Below are 18,004 nucleotides of genomic sequence, written 5' to 3'. Positions count from 1 at the left end.
TGCCAGCTCTTTAAATATTTGGGAAAAAACTATAATTTCTTGGGTTTTCTCTTCCCATTTCCTTCTTTGTAATAACTTCTAATCCTCTCTCCATCCTGGTAGTGCTCCTCCAAAGCCACACCAACTTATCCATGTCCTTCTTAAAGTATGGTGTCCCAAAGTGAAACCCATTCTCATCCAGTTGGATAAGGACCCTTTGCCACGCTTCTCAGAGATTCATATCCTTAATGGAAAGCAGAGCATAGACCTCTGCTGTCTGTAGGTGTATGCATGGACTTACACTGTTGACAGAAAACAGGAAAAGATGGTTGCTTTATGATAATTGTTACATCAAGCATCTTTTGAAATTCTGCTCAGGTGTCAGATAACAGCCACCAGACCAGAGGCCAAGGAAGTTGACTGTACACAGACCAAGGTGTCCAGCAATGGCTTCTGTGCTATAAGGATCAGATAAGCCATCTATAAAGAGAGCACCACAGCAGCTTAGGGTTTTCTAAAAAGAAGAACAAAGATGATGAAATTTGGATGGGGCCTGCTTTTCCCTCTGATTCTTTGGAGTTGATGTATTCTTCTGCTCCCAGATCCACTACAGGAAGCTTTTTGGTTTCCTGAAACCTAGTCTAATAAGCAGGATTTTAGCCCAAAGTCCAGCCCTGTGGGAGAGTACTCTGAGTCACCTTAGGGAAATGCCAGGTAGATGGCCCGATTCTTTCCCATGGAGGATAAACTCTTAATTTAGTTCTTGGCCTTGCCCAGAAATGTCAACTGAAGTCTTTTAATCTGGAGAGCTTTGAGGATGAGAGAAGAAAAGCTGGGAATCATTATCCTCCAAGCAGCCCAAGAGAACATCTTCCTGTAGTGGAAAGAGCTCTATATTTGGAATCCCAGCTCTGTTATATACTAGCTATGGTAACCTTGGACAAATCACTTAATTCCTCTAAGGTTCAGTTTACTAAGGAGATAACAATGTAGTATCTGCTTCACACTATTTTTGTGAGGTTCAAATAAGATATAAAAGGTATTTGCAAACCTCAAAATACTACATAAGTTTAATCTGCTACTACTGTCATTGTGACAACCTCAGCTGGAGAACCTCACACTGAAACAAAAGTCTTGTGTATTACTACTACTGTTGCGTATTACTACTCCCATTTCTATCAGGCTTTAAAGTTTATTAAACATTCTTCCTCACAACCCTCTGTGGTAGGTAGGTATAATACAAGACTGATCTCTATTTTATAGATGAAAAACCAAAGAGTCAGAGAAATTCAGTAATTTGCTTAAGGTCCAACACCTAGGAAGTCTCCACCAGGACTCCATTCCAAATATTCTGACTCCAAGTCTCATGTTCTTTCTTCTACATCCAGCTGCCTCAAGTTTAAAAGCTCCTGAACCATCTTTACTGGGGAGTTAAACAACGGCACAACAGACTGTCTTGAAATGTTGTGAACTTGGGATGTTCAAGTTGAGGCTGATTAAAAGGGCTTCCTCTTTTCCATGGAAAAATGGGCTAGATCACTGGTGTCAAGCTCAAATAGAAAGGGGGGCCACTAAAATATACATAAGGTTACCTGTGGACCAGTATTATGGGCCCCATTTGAGTGCTTAACACCTCTAGGCTAGATGGCTCTCAGTGTCCATTTCAGCTCCTGTGATTCCCCAGAACAGGACCAACAAACTAAAATTACCAGCCTAGGACACAGTACAGAGCTTCTTGGATCAGATTTATTGCAGTTAGAAAAATGGAAGTTTGTCTGCATTTAGAGTCACATGGCCAGAGAAGACTACTGACAAGAATCTGTATTCTCTGGTGGATTCCAGTTTGGTATAGAGAATATTAACAATAGTTATCATTTATATAGTGCTTCGAGTGGTTTACAAAGCGATTTATATAAGTTATCTCATTTGATCCTCACAAAGACCCTGTGAGGATTTTAAAGATGAGAAAACGGAATACTGGCCCAGGATCACACAGCCAGTAAGTGACTGAGGACAGTTCTGAACTCAGATCTTCATGGCTCTAAGTCCAGTTGTTTTCATTTCCTTTTAACAATGTGATTTTCTTCCTCTCAGAATTTAAACCAGAATCCCCGGACCCTGCTGCCTAAGTTTTATGGGCTATACTGTGTTCAGTCTGGAGGGAAGAACATCCGGGTAGTGGTAATGAACAATATCCTTCCCCGCTTAGTAAAGATGCACCTTAAGTTTGACTTAAAGGGCTCTACATACAAGCGACGGGCAAGCAAGAAGGAAAAGGAGAAGTCTATCCCCACTTATAAGGACCTGGACTTTATACAGGACATGCCTGAGGGGCTGATGCTGGATGCTGACACTTTTACTGCACTGGTGAAAACTCTGCAGAGAGACTGTTTGGTAAGGGGAAGGGCCCCTAAGAGGGTAAGTTTATATGAACAGGAGTGAGTCACGCTGATCCTGGGAGGGGGGACAGATGGCACTGACTGTTCCAGGGAGGGTAATATCATGCCAGGCCTCAGCCCTGGAAAGAGAGGGCAATATCCTGTGAGCCCTCATTCCATGAAAGAAGGTGGCATAGACCCTAAGCAGGAAAATGAGATTATACAAGTCCTACTTCAGAAGGATAAATCATACAAATCTAATGCCAAGAATTTCAGAATACCAGGGCTTCTCAGATGCCTTACCAGGCAACAAGTTCAGAGACTTGCTAGGTTTTTTTAAAAATCAGAATTTAGAATTGGGGACTTCCTTGCATAGAAGGACTGCATCTCCTCTTGCAAGAACGCTTTACAGTATTAGCAATACACCTTAAAAATAATCTTGTGAAAAGAGATACAGTATATCATCTGAGATTGCAGAATGGAGTTAAGTTCACTTTTGTTCAGTGATTAGTGATTACTACAAAACTAAGAGTTCGCAGGGTTTGAATGACAAGAGGCCAAGAAGGAATGCCAGAGTCTGGCTAGGTTTGACCTGATTCCAGGTGTTGGGAGGGATTAGTGTGGTGTGTCTCTATTTCTTTTTTTTTTGTCTTCCATTTTGGCATGTAGGTATTGGAGAGTTTTAAGATCATGGACTACAGCCTGTTGCTGGGGGTACACAACATTGACCAACAGGAACGAGAAAGGCAGACAGAGGGAGCCCAGAGCACATCAGATGAGAAGCGTCCAGTTGGCCAGAAGGCACTCTACTCTACTGCTATGGAGTCTATCCAGGGTGGGGCTGCCCGGGGGGAATCTATAGACACTGATGACACGTAAGTGATGAGTTTGGTCAGGGTCCACTGATAGCCTTGAGGAAGGTTTTCTCTGTGGTTAACTCACAGGACGGTTGCTGGGTCACCTCTCCTTCTCTCAGGGACCTCTTCCTATCTATCCCTTGTCTGCCATTGTCTCCTACTCATTTCCACCCCAGGCTTGATATTGTTATGTTGGGGTGAGAGTAGAACACAGACGCCTTACCCTGTCCATGCTGTCCTTCACATTCCAAAAGCGATAGAAGAGAGGCATCAAGGGAGAAGAACTGCTCTCCATTTAGCAGTTCAGTAATTTAGCCCAAATTAGAACCATAGCCATCTCCCTTCATTAAATAAATTGTTGATGTCTCGTTTGTGTGTAGCCTACATATGGTGCTAAGGAGGATATAGAGAAGAATAAAACCTACTCCCTAGACTCATTCATTCAGTATCAACTCAGCAAACATGTTTAAACACTTACTGTGGACAGAACGTGGTGATAGGCTCTTGGGGAAATAACAGCGTTTGGATAAAACAGTTTCTGCCCTTTGGAGTTTAGTCTGGCATCAGGAATAAGATGCACAAATAATTATAATCTGCAGTAATAAATGGCAAGTAATTTAAGGAATCGCGAAACAAATTGCTATGTGAAGTCCGAGAGAAACATCTTCACAGAAGAGAAGAATCAGGGAAGGCTTCACGGAGGGTGTGGTGGTATCTGAACTAGGCTTTAAAATACATATGGAAATTCAATAGTCAGCAAAGAAGGATGGAGACTATTCCAGGCACAAAGAATTGCAGGAGTCCAAAGACACAGAGATGGTAAAATCAGATTATGTGGAGGACAGAGAGTAGTTCAGTTTGGCTGGAGTATGGAGAATCTAGAGTATAGCACAACCTGCTAACTTCAGTGTTTTGCTGGCTCCATGATCTCTTTAGTTGTTGAGTACTCCCATTTTCTCAACTTGCAGTGTTGGGCTTAGACTCCAGAGGAACTTCTACTCCCATGTGTGCTTATGGATAACCCTGTGAGTCTTTGCCCTGAATATTGTTGGACACAAGCACCCACCAGCATACTTCCCGTTAATTTGTCATCCAGTAGCCTCAGTTGGGTCTTAGCAAAGTCATTTACTCAGATGGCAGAGCAAGAATAGTAGTTCCAGACATTCCCTTTCCATAATATTGGGGTACTCTCTCCCACAAATGCACACTTGGGAAGAGTGGGCTTAACCTTAGAGTACAGTTGTGGGGTAGAGTGTAGAATACACATATGACAAAGACAAGTCACAGCACTGAAAGGCCTAGTAATCCATTCTTTTTTCTTAGAGCCTTCACCCCTGGGGTTCAGCATCTCTGCTCAGCAGGTTGCTCAGCTGGCTTCCCAGTGTCTGCTCTTTTCTATAGACTAACCCTTCTCTGCTGCCAGGGGATGCACTCCTTGAAACTGCCTCCTCAGTGATTGACTGCCTCTTTGTATTGATCTAGAATATATTTCTCCACTCTCCACTAGAGGTAATGCCTCCTACTGGTCCATTAGCTTCCCTTTAAAATTATATAGCCAATAAAATCCCTTCTTTCCCTCCTGCACACGTCTTCTCCACAAGCAGTTCCAACTTACAGTCTCCCCCTTTCTCAAACCCTAACTCTGATGTTCATCCAGAGCCTAGCTATTTAAAGCCCCCAAGTCATGGCCAATTTGTTTATTTAGCCAATCACATCATTCCCTTCTTTGCAGTTAATTTAACACCTCATTAACACCTTGTGGTTACATCCTAGACCTTCTGTGATTACATCAACTGAGCTTGGGGGTGGGGGGGTGGGAATCACATCCCCTCTCCTTAAACATATATTTTTTCATCTCATGTGATTCTTGTCCATATATGGAAATACATCCTCTATATATCACCTATCAAATGCGCTAGAGATCTTATTCTCTATCTTTAATGTCTCATGGATACCGGTGCAATATTTGGGGAACTGTTTATGAGAAGCTAAGGGAGATTCATCACCTAGTTGACTGCAAGGTAATAAATTTTCCAGAGAGCCATCTAAGTTATAGGAGTATCATAAATTACAAAGGAGTTCTGATCTTTAATCAATTGTAAGATTAGTCAAACCTATGAAATTTTTGACCCTTGAGTCGTAGCTTTGTGATCAATAAATTATAAACACAGCAGTATCTTATGTTTTCTATACTTCTCCATTGATTATGACTGTGAACATGTGGCTAGCTATAAAAAGTACTGTACAAAAGCCTACTTGTTCTCTTCTCATTTTCATCAAGGACATTCTCTTTCAGCTGGGTGGTCCTGTGGATGTACTGCTTGATTTCAAAACCTGCCCTCAGACATTTCGCTGACTGTGTGACCCTGGGGAAGTCATTTGGCCACTCTGTGCCTGAATTTCCGTATCTCTAAAATGGTAGTAATGATAGCACCTGCCCCCCAAAGTTGCTGTGAAGATAAAATGAGATAGTGTTTATAAAGCGCTTTGCAAACCCTGACACACTGTATGACGGCTAGTTATTATTATTACGTTCATAGACCCTTCTCGTAGGGATTCTATAGCAGTAAGAAAGGAGACATAGAGGTTAGTGCTAAACTAAAGTTTACTTGGTCAGCTTTTTGGTGGGGTGGGGGAGAATAATATCGATCATGATCTTGTTGATTCTTTTGAAATGTTCCTTGCTTTGAGATATCTTGGAAATCAGCATCTGAATCCCTTTAAATTGTGTTACCTCCAACACAGGTTTCTTCTTTGTATTGGTCAGATGTAGTCATTCTTCCTCCCTTCAGTTTCACTGATGCCATCTCTACAACCTCATATTAGCACTTTGGATACTGAGGTAGTAGTGTTCAAATGTGATGGTCCCAAAGTTTTTTTTGTTTATTTGTTTTTGTTTTTTTGGTTTTTTTGCTTTTTGGCAGGGCAATTGGGGTTAAGTGATTTGCCCAAGGTGACACGGCTAGTAAGTGTGTCAAGTGTCTGAGGCCAGATTTGAACTCAGGTCCTCCTGACTCCAGGGCCAGTGCTCTACTCACTGGGCCACCTAGCTGCCCCGTCCCAAAGTTATTAATGATAATCACAGAATCACCTAATTTTAGAGCTAGAAAGGACCTTATCAGCTGTCTAATATAGCCCTTCCAAAAAATAATCCCTACTCTAGTAGTAGTCATCTAGCCTCTGCTTGAAGACCTCCAATGAGGGGTAACTGGCTATCTTCTGTGGCAATGCCTTCCACTTTTGAGTAGCTTTAATTTAATAATAAATAGAGCTGTCTAAACTCTCCTATTTTGCATATTTTTATTTTCCTTCCCTCTACGCTGTTCTTGGGATGCTCCAGTTTAGCTGGGTCTCACACTTAATTTATTATAGGCCTATTTTCCCCTTCACTGTTTGTATTCATTTTTAAATAGCACAATTTATAATAGATAGTCTCTCTGACTGCCATGGCTCTCCACTTCTAAAGGGGACCCAAGTGTTTGCTGGTTAAGACAGTTTCTTGGTTCTTTTGAGCTTGCTTGTTATGGTGATGATTTTCATTCAATAAAACTCCTTTTAGAAATAGCAATATTTGAGTCATTTTATTTACTTTTATCCAGCTTCTATTTTTTCAGAGTACCCGTCAGATGGCCTGTTTCAGCTGCACATAGTGTCTTCCCGTCTTTCATTAACTCTACTGATTTGGTGTTCATTTTGACTTCTGCTCTAACCAGTTAGTGATTTTACTACGTAGCTTAACTTATTCTAAAATACTTCCATGGCAGTGAGCAGTTCTTTCCTCTTAGAAAAAGTCAATTTCATTTTATATGATTCTCAATATTCCACACATCTAATACCTTCCAACTCTCTTCATTCATCAAACATTATTAAACATCTATGTGCAAGTCATACAAAGACAAAATTTGAAACTGCCCTTGCTTCAAGGAATTGACATTGTGCTGCTTAAAGAAAGTATTTATGATACACAGGCATAACACTTCCAAATAATCCCAAAGCCACTGGCCTCTTTGAATTCTTAATCCTCACCCATGTATTCCAACATATTTTTACTCTCCTCTCTTTGCATCGAAGTCTTCAGGTATCATGGTGAAAATTGACTTGGATCTTGACATATTTTTCATAGAAAGTCTCTACTGTAATTTCATCCTCTGCAACAAGTATTGGCATATATGCTATAACTAACTGTTCGTGTTCACCATGTGCATTACCAGTCAAGATGACCAAGTATCCTACAGGCAAATGATGAAACCAAGATTCTCTAATTCCTCTATGATTCACTCTGAGAAAAATCTGTGTGTCCTCCTTCTATTTTAGCTTCTGGTGTCATTTACAATGATACTGTCACTATGAGCATGTTCAGGTCCTCTGGCAGTGCAGCAACTTACTAGACAAAGATATCACATGTATTGTACCAATATGCGCAATACCATCCTTAGTCCTTTTTCTGCCATTCTGCCACTGTTACTGAGGAATCAGAAGGAGACTGCTCAGCCCTGAGCTGTTTGGTGTTTTATGTCTATTTCATCGGTTACCAATGGCCAGTGGTGATCAGCCGCTGGTGATCAGCTAGTCTGTTGCCAAGACCATCTTTGAAGCCTTTTTAACTTAACATGAAACCTTCAGAACTTGTGCTCCACTGACATAGCTTTCAAGAATTTTTGTCCATTTCTGTATCACATATGAAATGTCAGAGTAGGGCTTGTTATATATATAGGCTGGAAAAGGAGGGTGGTGCCAAATCGTGAAGGGCTTTGAATTCCAGCAAAGGAGTTTCTCAGTGGTAAATTGGGAGCCTCTTGGCATTTTTGATCAGATTATAACATGATCAGATCTATATGTGAGGAACATTATTCAAACAGCATGTGAAAGGTAGATTGGAGGAGTGGAGAAATCTGTTAGGAAGCTATTGCAATAGGCCCAAGTGGGACATAGTGAGAACTTGCTCTAGCGTAGTGACAGTAGGAATAGAGATTCTGCTGAGGCAGAAACGACAGGGTTATATAACAGATTGGATGTCAGGACAGAGTCTTAACAACCCCCAAACTATCTGTCCTCAGGGAGCTTACAGTCTAGTAGGAAGTATAGGACATATACTCATGAAATTAAGTAAAAATACAGGAGTTAAATGTTCACACAAGACAAACACAAGGGCAAAATACAATTAATCATCAGATAATAGTATAGATAGTCATGAGCTTTGGGGTAGACTCAATGGGGTGTGTTTCCAGGGAATTGGTTGCTTTTCATTTCCTTCATAGCGTTATGATCTCACATAGCTGTTTGATTTTGCTGTAGGAGCTGAGAAGAGAAAGAAATCCATATGGGCTAGGATGGTTAGGGAAAGTTTCATACTAGGTTGTGGGACTTGAACCGAGCTTTGAAGGATTCGGATTGTCAGAAAAGAGAAAGGAAGACATTACAGATAGGAGGAGTGGTGTTAATAAAAATATAGAGGTGAGAATAGCTTATTAGGGTAACAATGAGGAGACCAGTTTGGCTAGAGTGGAAATTCTTACAAAGAAGAGTGAGAAATAAGACTAGAAAGTCAAGTTGGGATCAGATTGTGGAGGAACTTGGACTGCCAGGCTAAGAAGCTTGGATCTTATCCTGCTTGGTTCTTGAGTAGTCAAGAAATATGTCAAATGATATTCCTCCTTTATAGTGGCAGAGAATAAAAGTCTGTTCTCTACGCCAGCTGGTATTGGAGCCAGACTTTCCCTAATACATCTAAACGGTATCAAGGCACAATATCCTACCTTCCTAATATGTTGACTGGTATTAGAAACTTAGATATGTTCAATAGAACATTAATTAAAATCCCATTAGGACCAGAAGTTGCCATGTTGGGGGGGGATCCCCCAGGGATAACATATCTGGTCTTTAGACTGTCTTGGCATTTGTAGGATTTGGCCCAGGGGCAGACCTCCAGCAAGAGAATAGTAACAAGTCACAGGTGAGGACTACAGTGCATGTGGTCACTTGTGTGTAAGGCAAGCTTGACTGGCCCTGGGCTCCTGAACAGTATTGAACCACTGAGTCTGGACACCAACTAACATTGCAGTGTGCTGTGTTTATACTAGCAATGAGTGTGGCAATATCTTAGCCAGCAGCAGCCAACTTAATGAGGATCTGGCACATTTGGGGAGCTGGGAAATTTACTAATGATCATGTTCTTTGGAGAAATAAACAAGTATTATACAGCCTTACCTACCATCTTTAGTTATACTTGCTAACTAAGTTATAATTCTAATAGTAGGGGAGGTCCCTTAAGTAGGACCCTCAGTTTCTAGAATGAACTTAGTCCTTCACTGGTCAGAAAACTGCAATGTAACTGTAAAGATAAGGCTGACTCTGGAAAGCATGTCGAAATCCAACTCAGTGTCTGTGTGTGAGAGAGAGAAAGATACATACACACAGCTGTTGAATAAATCACTATTATCCTCTGATCCTCACTTTCCTTACTTTTAACCTGAGGAGATTAGACTAGATGATTTCTAAGGTCCCTTCCAGCTGTCAAGAATCTTTGCTCCGTCACTCATTAACTGTGACCTTAGGCTTTATGCTGGGCCTCTCCAAGTATCAATTTCCTCGTATGTCAGACAGGGACAGTGTCTGCCCATGCCTCTCACAGGATTGTTGTGGTGCTTGAACAGTATAATAGATCTCAGTTGCAAAGAGTCTGCCGTCCTCACTTTGTAAGTGTTGGCAGATGATATAATGATGTAGAAAAAGCCATTTGTGAAATCATGAGGAATCTGGAATACAGTAGATTAATAGGTACACTCAAATCTCCTGAGGCTTGGACCCAAAACACCTTAGGTAAATTTATCCCTTGTCCTCTCCTTTCCTGCTGATAGATTCCTTGCTTTCCCAGAGGCTAATTATATGACAGATGGCTCTGGTAAGGGGGAATGAAGTAGTTTCTGCATCTGACTTCAGTTATCAGCTCCTGAACCTGCTGTCCTCTTTGGCGTTAGCTCCCAATAGGGAGGTCGATTTCCGTAAATGCAGCTCTCTGTCTTGTAGCTATTCTTGGAACTTCTTTTTTTTCCTGGGGCTATAGGGCCACATGTTTCCTGCACTAGCTGGGGTGGCCACTGATATGTACCTCTTTCTCCAGGATGGGTGGAATCCCAGCAGTGAATGGCCGTGGGGAGCGTCTACTGCTACATATAGGAATAATTGACATCCTGCAATCTTACAGGTAGGTACAGGGGCTCGGTTTTCTTTTAATTCCTATATCGGGGCCAAATCAAACCCAAACGCCTAGGATGAAGTTTTCTGATTAGAATTTAAACCAGATCCATGCTTAGCCTTTATTTTTAAAATAGTTTCTTTTTAGTTATTGGCATTTTAAAAAACCATATAATTTTCCAAATTCAGAGCCCTTCTATATACTCTAATGATCTTCCTTATGGGACTCTAAAGCAAGAGTAGTCAGCCTTTCAAAAGAAGTAGATCAAAAGAGATGGGGAAGGCAACCTCATTGGGTGTTGAGAGAGAACAGATGGGACAGTGACAATCATGTATGAGATCTCACAAGGAGTCAGGAGTAACTGGGTGAAGAGGAGTGAGATAGGTACCATGCCAGCTGTTAGAATGACCAACTGATGGCAGCCCAAGTGATGGGTTGGTGTCGATGACAACTTCCTTAGGTGTCATTCGTGCGTCTGAAACTCAGACTCCTTCAATTCCAGACCCCTCTCTAGAGCAAAGCCAGCTTTGGTCCTTGATAAAGGAAAAACAAAACATTCTGTGAGCACAGTTGCCCATTTATTGAGTGACTTTTTTCCTTTATTGCCCAAGAAAAGATTAACTTTGGCCTGAGCTAGGGAAGTTATGTAAACAATAAGATATAGTAGAGATGCTTTGTTTCTAGAAGATAACTGGCATAAAGGTCTGGGTATCTCTATTGCATTTCTCTGATATCATTGGTGATTTTTCTTTAGATTCATCAAGAAGCTGGAGCACACATGGAAGGCTCTTGTCCATGATGGGGTGAGTTTACAGGAAACTGATCTTGGTAACACAGTTAACAGTATGCCCTGGACCTCTGGGTTTAGGATCTCTGCTTCATCTCAATTTGCTCTTCAGATTAGAACAGTCAGGACAACCTCTCAATACAGGTATAGCTTAGCTTCTCCTTCCATTTTTCAGTTTCCTCTTCCTCATTTGTGATAACTTCCTTCTTTCAGTGGCCCCACAGGTCCACTTGTTCAGGTTGCCTCTGTCTGACGAAGCTCCATCCTTCATACCTGCTTATCCTAAGCAAGGACACCATGTTTAGTGTCTAGACCTTTCCTCCAGTCAAAACTTGCTCTCAGCTGGCTATGTTTAAAAGAGCTAGATGAAGAAAGGAAACTAACTTTATTTTAGTAGAGCATGCACAGAGTAGGGGAACCCGTGATAGTGAGAGGTCTAGAAACCATGTCACACAAGGGTTGTATGGAAAAGGGAGCAGATTTTTTTTTATATTGCTCTGTAGGACAGAACTGGAAGCAGTAAGAGAGAAGTTACAGGGAAACAAATGTTGGCTTAACAGAAGGAAGAACTTCCTAACAGTTATAGCTGCCCAGAAATTGAATGGACTGCTTTATGAGGCAACAAATCCTGTCACTAGAGAATTCAAGCAAAGTCTGGAATTTTGTTGAGGGGATTCCTGCATGAGATGGGAGGTTGAACTGGATGCCCTCTAAATTCCCATCTAAGTCTTACACTTTAAGATTCCATGTTTAGATCATAAGATAATTGAAAATAAGGTGTTGATGACTAACATTATAACTTAATAGGTTATCCCTTTCAATGATATTTATATTTTCACAGATTGTTAGAACTGGAAGGGACCTTTGAGGTGATAAAGTCACAGAATCTCAGAGTTGGAAGGGCCATCTGAGGTCATCTAGTCAAACCTATTCTTGAGCGAGAATCCTCTCTACAACATCCCCAGTAGAGTGATCAACTTTCACATGAAGACCTCTAGTAAGGGAACACTATACCTCCTGAGGCATCCCATTTTACCTTTGGACAATTGTGGTTATTTATAGGATCACAGGTTTATAGCTGAAAGAGACCCTAGAAGCCACCAAACCAATCCTCTCATTTTGTGGATGAGGAAACTGAGATCCAGCAAGGGTGAACGAAGACCCCAGGGTCCCACAGCCAGGAAGTGTCCGAGGCAGGACTCAAACTCAAGTCTTCCTGACTCCAAGTCCAGCACTCTGTCCAAAAGTGAGGATGGTAGGGAGTCTCCCCTCCCAGAGAATTTAAATCAGCCCCTCTTCATTGCCCTCCATTGTTTCTAACTCTGATAACTCTTCTACATGACAAACCTTCAAATATTTGAAGGCAACTTATCTTCTTCCACACTAAGGCTCCTTTTTTTTTTTAAAGAAAATATCCTCTCATTTCCTTTAACTGATCTCTCATGGCACAGTCTTAGCACCTCTCACCATCTTTGTGGCCCTCCTTTCAGACGCTCCAACTTATCAGTACCCTTCCTCAAATAGGATGCCCAGAACCCCACAAAATGCTCCAAATTTTGTCTGACTGGGGAAGAGTAGAGTGAAACTGTTGTGGGCACTAAGCTTCCCTTAATGTATCCTGAGATTGACTTGGAATTTTTGGTTGATGTATCTCAATGTTAACTCATATTGAGATTATAGAACGCTAACATCTAACAATGCTTCTCCCATTTTGTACTTATAAAGTTAATTGTATAAAAACTCAAGCATTGGATGTTAGCAGTGTAAAGGCCAACCCCCTCATTGTACATTCAGAAACTTCTAGTCTGAGAGAGGGGAGTGGTTTTTTTTGAGATCACACAATGACCCAGTGGCAGAGATAAAGGACACTGGTCTCTTGAGCTCTGATATGATGCTCTTGAATAATGAATTTAATAAATCATTTATTAAGCACATATTTTGTGTAAGGTCGTGTGTACATTGCAAAGTAAGTTCATTACAAAGTAAGACAGTCTCTGCCCTCAAGGAATTTCCATTCTACTGGGGGAAGACAGCACATCAACAACTACAGTGCAGGTGCCATGGTTTGAAGATGCCTAAAAAGTGACAGGCAGAGTTGATTCCAGGCAAAATAAGTGCAGAGCTCACCTTGCAGAGTCCTGGGTGGACCAAAGGCCCAAGGCCAAGATTCTATGAGAAAGGGGAGAGGTTGAGGGCAGTGACTGGAATGCAGGTGCCATGGTTTAGAAATGGCAGGAAAGTGACTTCCCTTTATCTTGGACCAAAGGAGTGAATTTCCTGTGGCAGATTTCAGACATTAGTAATAGGCTGGTAATTACAGTATACCTGGGACCCTGAACATCACAATATGCAGCCAGCTCATATGGAAGGCATCCCTCCCTGCCCTTTGTGACCTGCACTGGTATGCTAAGTATTTACAGGAATACAAAAGTGTGGCATATAGGTTCCTTGCCCATAGAAGATTCACCAGGACACATATGTTCAACTCCATTGTTACCTTGTTCAGAAGCTTTCATTAGTACCCTTTTACCTCTAGAACAAAATACAAATTCCTCACCATAAAGTAAAAGGTTTTCCATGATCACCTACTTTTCTCTTCTTACTTTCATTACTGCCCTCCATGAACAGTTTGTTCTATCCAGATTAGACTAGTAGCTATTCCTTCAGTTTAGCCTTCCATCTTCTGACTCTTGGTAATTCCAAGAGCCACCCTGAGGCTTGGAATGTACCTCCTCACTCTGCTCATTTCCTCTGCCCTTCACTGACCTCTTCTCTCCCCCTCAACTTAGAGCATTTCTTAACTCTGTGTTTGTATAAAATAGGAGCTTCTCAAAAGTAGAAACTTGTAGCCTAGCACAAGGCCTCAACATGGCAGGTGCTTAGGAACTATTCAGTTGAATTGAACATGAAAAGAGAACTAGCAACTTGAGGCACTTTGAGGTGGTAAAAAGCCTGCTGAATTTGACCTTGACCAAAGGATTTGAGTTCTAATCCTGGCTGTGCTGCTGGATAATGCTATGGCCTTAGGCGAGGCAGTTCATCTCCCTCAGCCTCCATTGCCTCATTGATAAAAATGGGAGACTTGATCTAGATGATTTCTGAGGTCCCTTCCAATGTCAAATCTAGAAGTTCTATGAGCCCTGGCTCTAATACTCACTAGCTCTGTAACTGCAAATTATTTACTTAACCTCTGAGTCTGTTTCCTCATCAGAAAATGGAGATAATAAATGATACTTGCACTGCCTGCCATGTAGGATTGTGGTAAGGAAAACACTTTATAAACAAATGTGTTGTAGAAATGAGAAAAAATGAGGCAGACCTCCAGGGCCTAGTCTGAGTTAAGAAATGTAGTGAGGATCCAACAAAGGAGCTCCCACTTCCCAGGCCCTGTGGAGTATCATTACATCATGGGCATTGCTGGTTTCTCTGATGGCTGAGCCCAGGAGAGGGCATGTCCCTCAGGTTTACCACAGAGCCTAAGGTCCAAGAGGCATTGGTGGTGTAGTTGGAAGAAGACTCAGATCCACGACTCACCTCTGGGATTCACCAGAGGCAGGTGTGACCTTGGGAAGTCATCTTACCTTTCTGACTGACTTGCAGTTTCCTTAGGAAAAATGAAGGAGTTGGAATCAATGATCCATAAGGGTCTTCCTGATTTAAATCTTGTGTCTTTTCAGTTGGAGGGCCACATGAATTTTATAGCAATGGAGACCATGGGAATTTTTCTTCCTAACAGCAATGATGACTCCTGTTGCAACTGAAAAATCTTATTTTTGAATAGCTATTACAAAATTTTTTCTATAAACATTTTAATGAAATTTATTTCTACCAAAGTATCAGTTATGGAACTTGATGCTAATCATTAAAGAATTTAGATCAAGCCCAAGAGAATTTAATATAATGAACTATTCCCAAGAACTTATCAGTTTCAACTTTAGTCATTCCACCAAAGAGAATGTACTGCCACAGAGCCAGGTGGAGGAAAATATTGTCTGGAATTTGACCACATGGCTCTAAACTTTAGGCCATTAAATCTTTGTTACCTGCTGGTTGACATATGCTGTAGTTACTTAGGAAAAAACAGAGTCAGGAAAGCCTCACTGGAACCATGTGGGCCACCCAAACCATAGAGCAGTTCCCAGGAGTCCTTACACTAGAAACTTGTTCTGTAACCTCATCTAACCTCTCTCTACCTCATATTTCTCCTGAGTAAAATTGTTGTCCTTAGACCCCACCATCTACCACATGGGAGTATTTTGTGTCTCAGTTGACATAATATATAAGAAACTTTAATTGATGGGCAAATGCTTTGGCAAATTCAAAAGGCTGTATATCTTAGACTAACCAGAGGACCTTTGATAGAACACCAGACAAGAATCCCCTCCCTACCTCTGTGGTTACTTACTTCTACTTGAATACCTTTACTTTCAAGGAGCTCACTGTTTTCAGAGGCAGTAATCCTTTAAAAACTGTTCATGGAATCAGGAGAATTGTGTTCACATCTTAGTTCAGCATCATAGAACCTCAGAGTTGGAGTGGATTTCTGAGACCATAAGAGTCCAATCCATACCTGGATAAGAATCTTTAGTTCTGCTTCATACCTGATACATTATCATTGATTTTTTGCTTGAAGGCTTCCAGTGTAGGGAAATCCTCTACTTCCTGAGGCATCCCATTCCATTTGTGACTACCTCTAACTGTTAGGAAGCTGTCCTTTCAGTCAGCCTAAAATTAGCTCTTTGAAACTTCCAGCCATTGTTTCTGGTTCTGCTTCTTGAGTCAGATAGGAGAAACCTAACCCTTCTTCTACATGACAACCCCTCAAGTGTTACCCTGCAATTTTTTCTTGTCTCCATGTAACAGCACCCAGTTTCTTCAGCCCATACTAACATAATGTTACTTCAAGGCTTTTCACCATCCTAGTCATTCTCTTCGGATGCTCTCTGGCTTATCATTGTCCTTTTTTAAATGAGAGAGCCACAACTGAACCCAGGGCAGACTGTGCTGGAACTGTCATGTTTCTATTCCTCTTCGCTATTTTTTTTTCAATGAAACCAAAGAATGAATTAGCTTTCTTGGCAGCCGCGTCACATTGTTGATTCTGACTGAAGGGTTTTTTGGTGTTTTTCAGATGAACAACTTTCTGATCATACCTCCTCCAGTTTAGACTTGGGAAGTTGATTTTTAGAATACAAGTTGAAGGCTAAATGATCCCCATTAAATTTTCTCTTGGTTCATCCCAATGCTCTAACCTGTCAAGATTTTTTTGAATCCTTACTATTAATCCAGTGTGTTATATTCCCCACCCCCAGCTTTGTGATAGCTCCAGATTTGATAAACATGTCACCGATATCTTTCTCCACATCATTATTGTTAAAAATGTTAAATTCCCCAGTGCCAAACCTGAAGCCCTCTACTGGAGATCGATATTATATTGAACCATTAATGACCATCAGGTATAACCATTCAGTTGGTTCCAAATCTACCTCCTATCTATAGCATTTTCTTGACCTACTAGTCTAACAAGCCCATCAGAAAGGGAATTAAAGTTGGTCTGCCATGACCTACTCTGGATGAAGTCAAAATGGTTCTCTGGGATGATGGCATCTTTTTCTGGATGTGTGCTGACCAGTATATAGTACACCAGATTTATAGCTTTTCCAGAAATCTGAGTCCGCCTCACATAGTTTGTAGATCTCATTCCCTTTCCTTTTTTTTAAATAAGGCTAGCGCTTGCCTGTCTCCAATCCTGATGCAATCCAATCCATGGTCTCTGTGATCTGTCAGAAACTGCTGGTAGTGTCTCAGCAATCACATCTGCCAGTTCTTATAGTTCATCTGTTTTGGCTTACTTGAACTCATGATGGGCAGCTAGCCATGTGCTCTCTGCCTCTTTACTTATACTGGGTATCAGTTTGCTTTTAGCTAATTTTTTTTCTGTCCTGCTAATCCAGAGATCATTCACCTTGACAGAGAAGACAGAAGCAAATTAAAAGTTTAGTAGCCCTTTCTTATTTATATCTATCTTCCATTATCCTGTCTGCCTTAAGCAGTGGTCCCATCCTTTCTTTGATCCTCCTCCTTTCCTTAACAGCCATCACTCATTCTGAGTTCTAGCACTCCTAACATTATTCTCAAAAGATTGAGCCATCCTTTAGTATTTATTACTTCTTCTCTTATCCTTGTTTCCATCTTAGGTATTTTTTTATCTGAGTTAATTGGTGAGTTCTTTACATATCTTTGTTTGTTCACTTTACACATTGCCTCGTTGGAATTATTTCTCTATGTCTTAAATATCTCATTCTTGAGAGTTTCTGATCCTTCCTCTGATGACTTCCCCTAAAGAATTTTAGTCCAGGAGATCTGCCAAACCCTTTGAAATCTGTTCTCCCCAAATCTGGCATGAATGTCAGATTATTACCAGCTTTTCTCTCTTCTAGCAAAAATTCTAAGATAAGTGGTCACTTCCTTCCTAAGATTCCTAGAATTTCTATTCCAGCAACCAATTCTTGTTGTTGAGAATAAGAGCCAACGTAGAACTTCATTCCCTTCTTGGTCCTTTCACCTTTTGAAGAATGAAATTATCATTAAAACTTTGTCATTAACTCATAATGAAAAAAATACTGTCTCCTTCCAGAGAGAGAAGTGAAGGACTTGTAAATATAGGTTGGAGCATTTTTCCCACTTTTTTGTGTGTGTTTGTTTTATGTTGTGGGTTTTTTTTTTTTTTGCAACATGGCTAATATGGAAATTTGTTTTCATGACTTCACATGGATATGTTACTTTCTTTTTCAGTGGCTGGGGGGAG

The 18,004-nt window shown here is 41.0% G+C and overlaps 1 protein-coding gene across 5 annotated transcripts in view; it reads left to right on the top strand.

Moving 5' to 3' along the window:
• The window catches only part of PIP5K1C (phosphatidylinositol-4-phosphate 5-kinase type 1 gamma), a 134,910-nt gene that overhangs the window by 89,514 nt on the left and 27,392 nt on the right, over window positions 1-18,004 (top strand). For all 5 annotated transcript variants that reach the window (XR_005010152.1, XM_036753904.1, XM_036753889.1 and 2 more), the window contains exons 7-10: window positions 2,074-2,373; window positions 3,027-3,232; window positions 10,335-10,418; window positions 11,164-11,212. Coding sequence is in view for 4 of the 5 variants with exons in the window: in XM_036753904.1 (XP_036609799.1) it covers window positions 2,074-2,373; window positions 3,027-3,232; window positions 10,335-10,418; window positions 11,164-11,212 (639 nt within the window). In the remaining variant the exon portion in view is untranslated. The remainder of the gene's footprint in view (window positions 1-2,073; window positions 2,374-3,026; window positions 3,233-10,334; window positions 10,419-11,163; window positions 11,213-18,004) is intronic.

The sequence above is a fragment of the Trichosurus vulpecula genome, chromosome 1 (genome assembly GCF_011100635.1).
Source record: "Trichosurus vulpecula isolate mTriVul1 chromosome 1, mTriVul1.pri, whole genome shotgun sequence".
In the NCBI taxonomy this organism is placed as follows: domain Eukaryota; kingdom Metazoa; phylum Chordata; class Mammalia; order Diprotodontia; family Phalangeridae; genus Trichosurus; species Trichosurus vulpecula.
The sequence above is the reverse complement of the archived record's forward strand: the minus strand, read 5'-3'. Positions and strand labels throughout refer to the sequence as shown.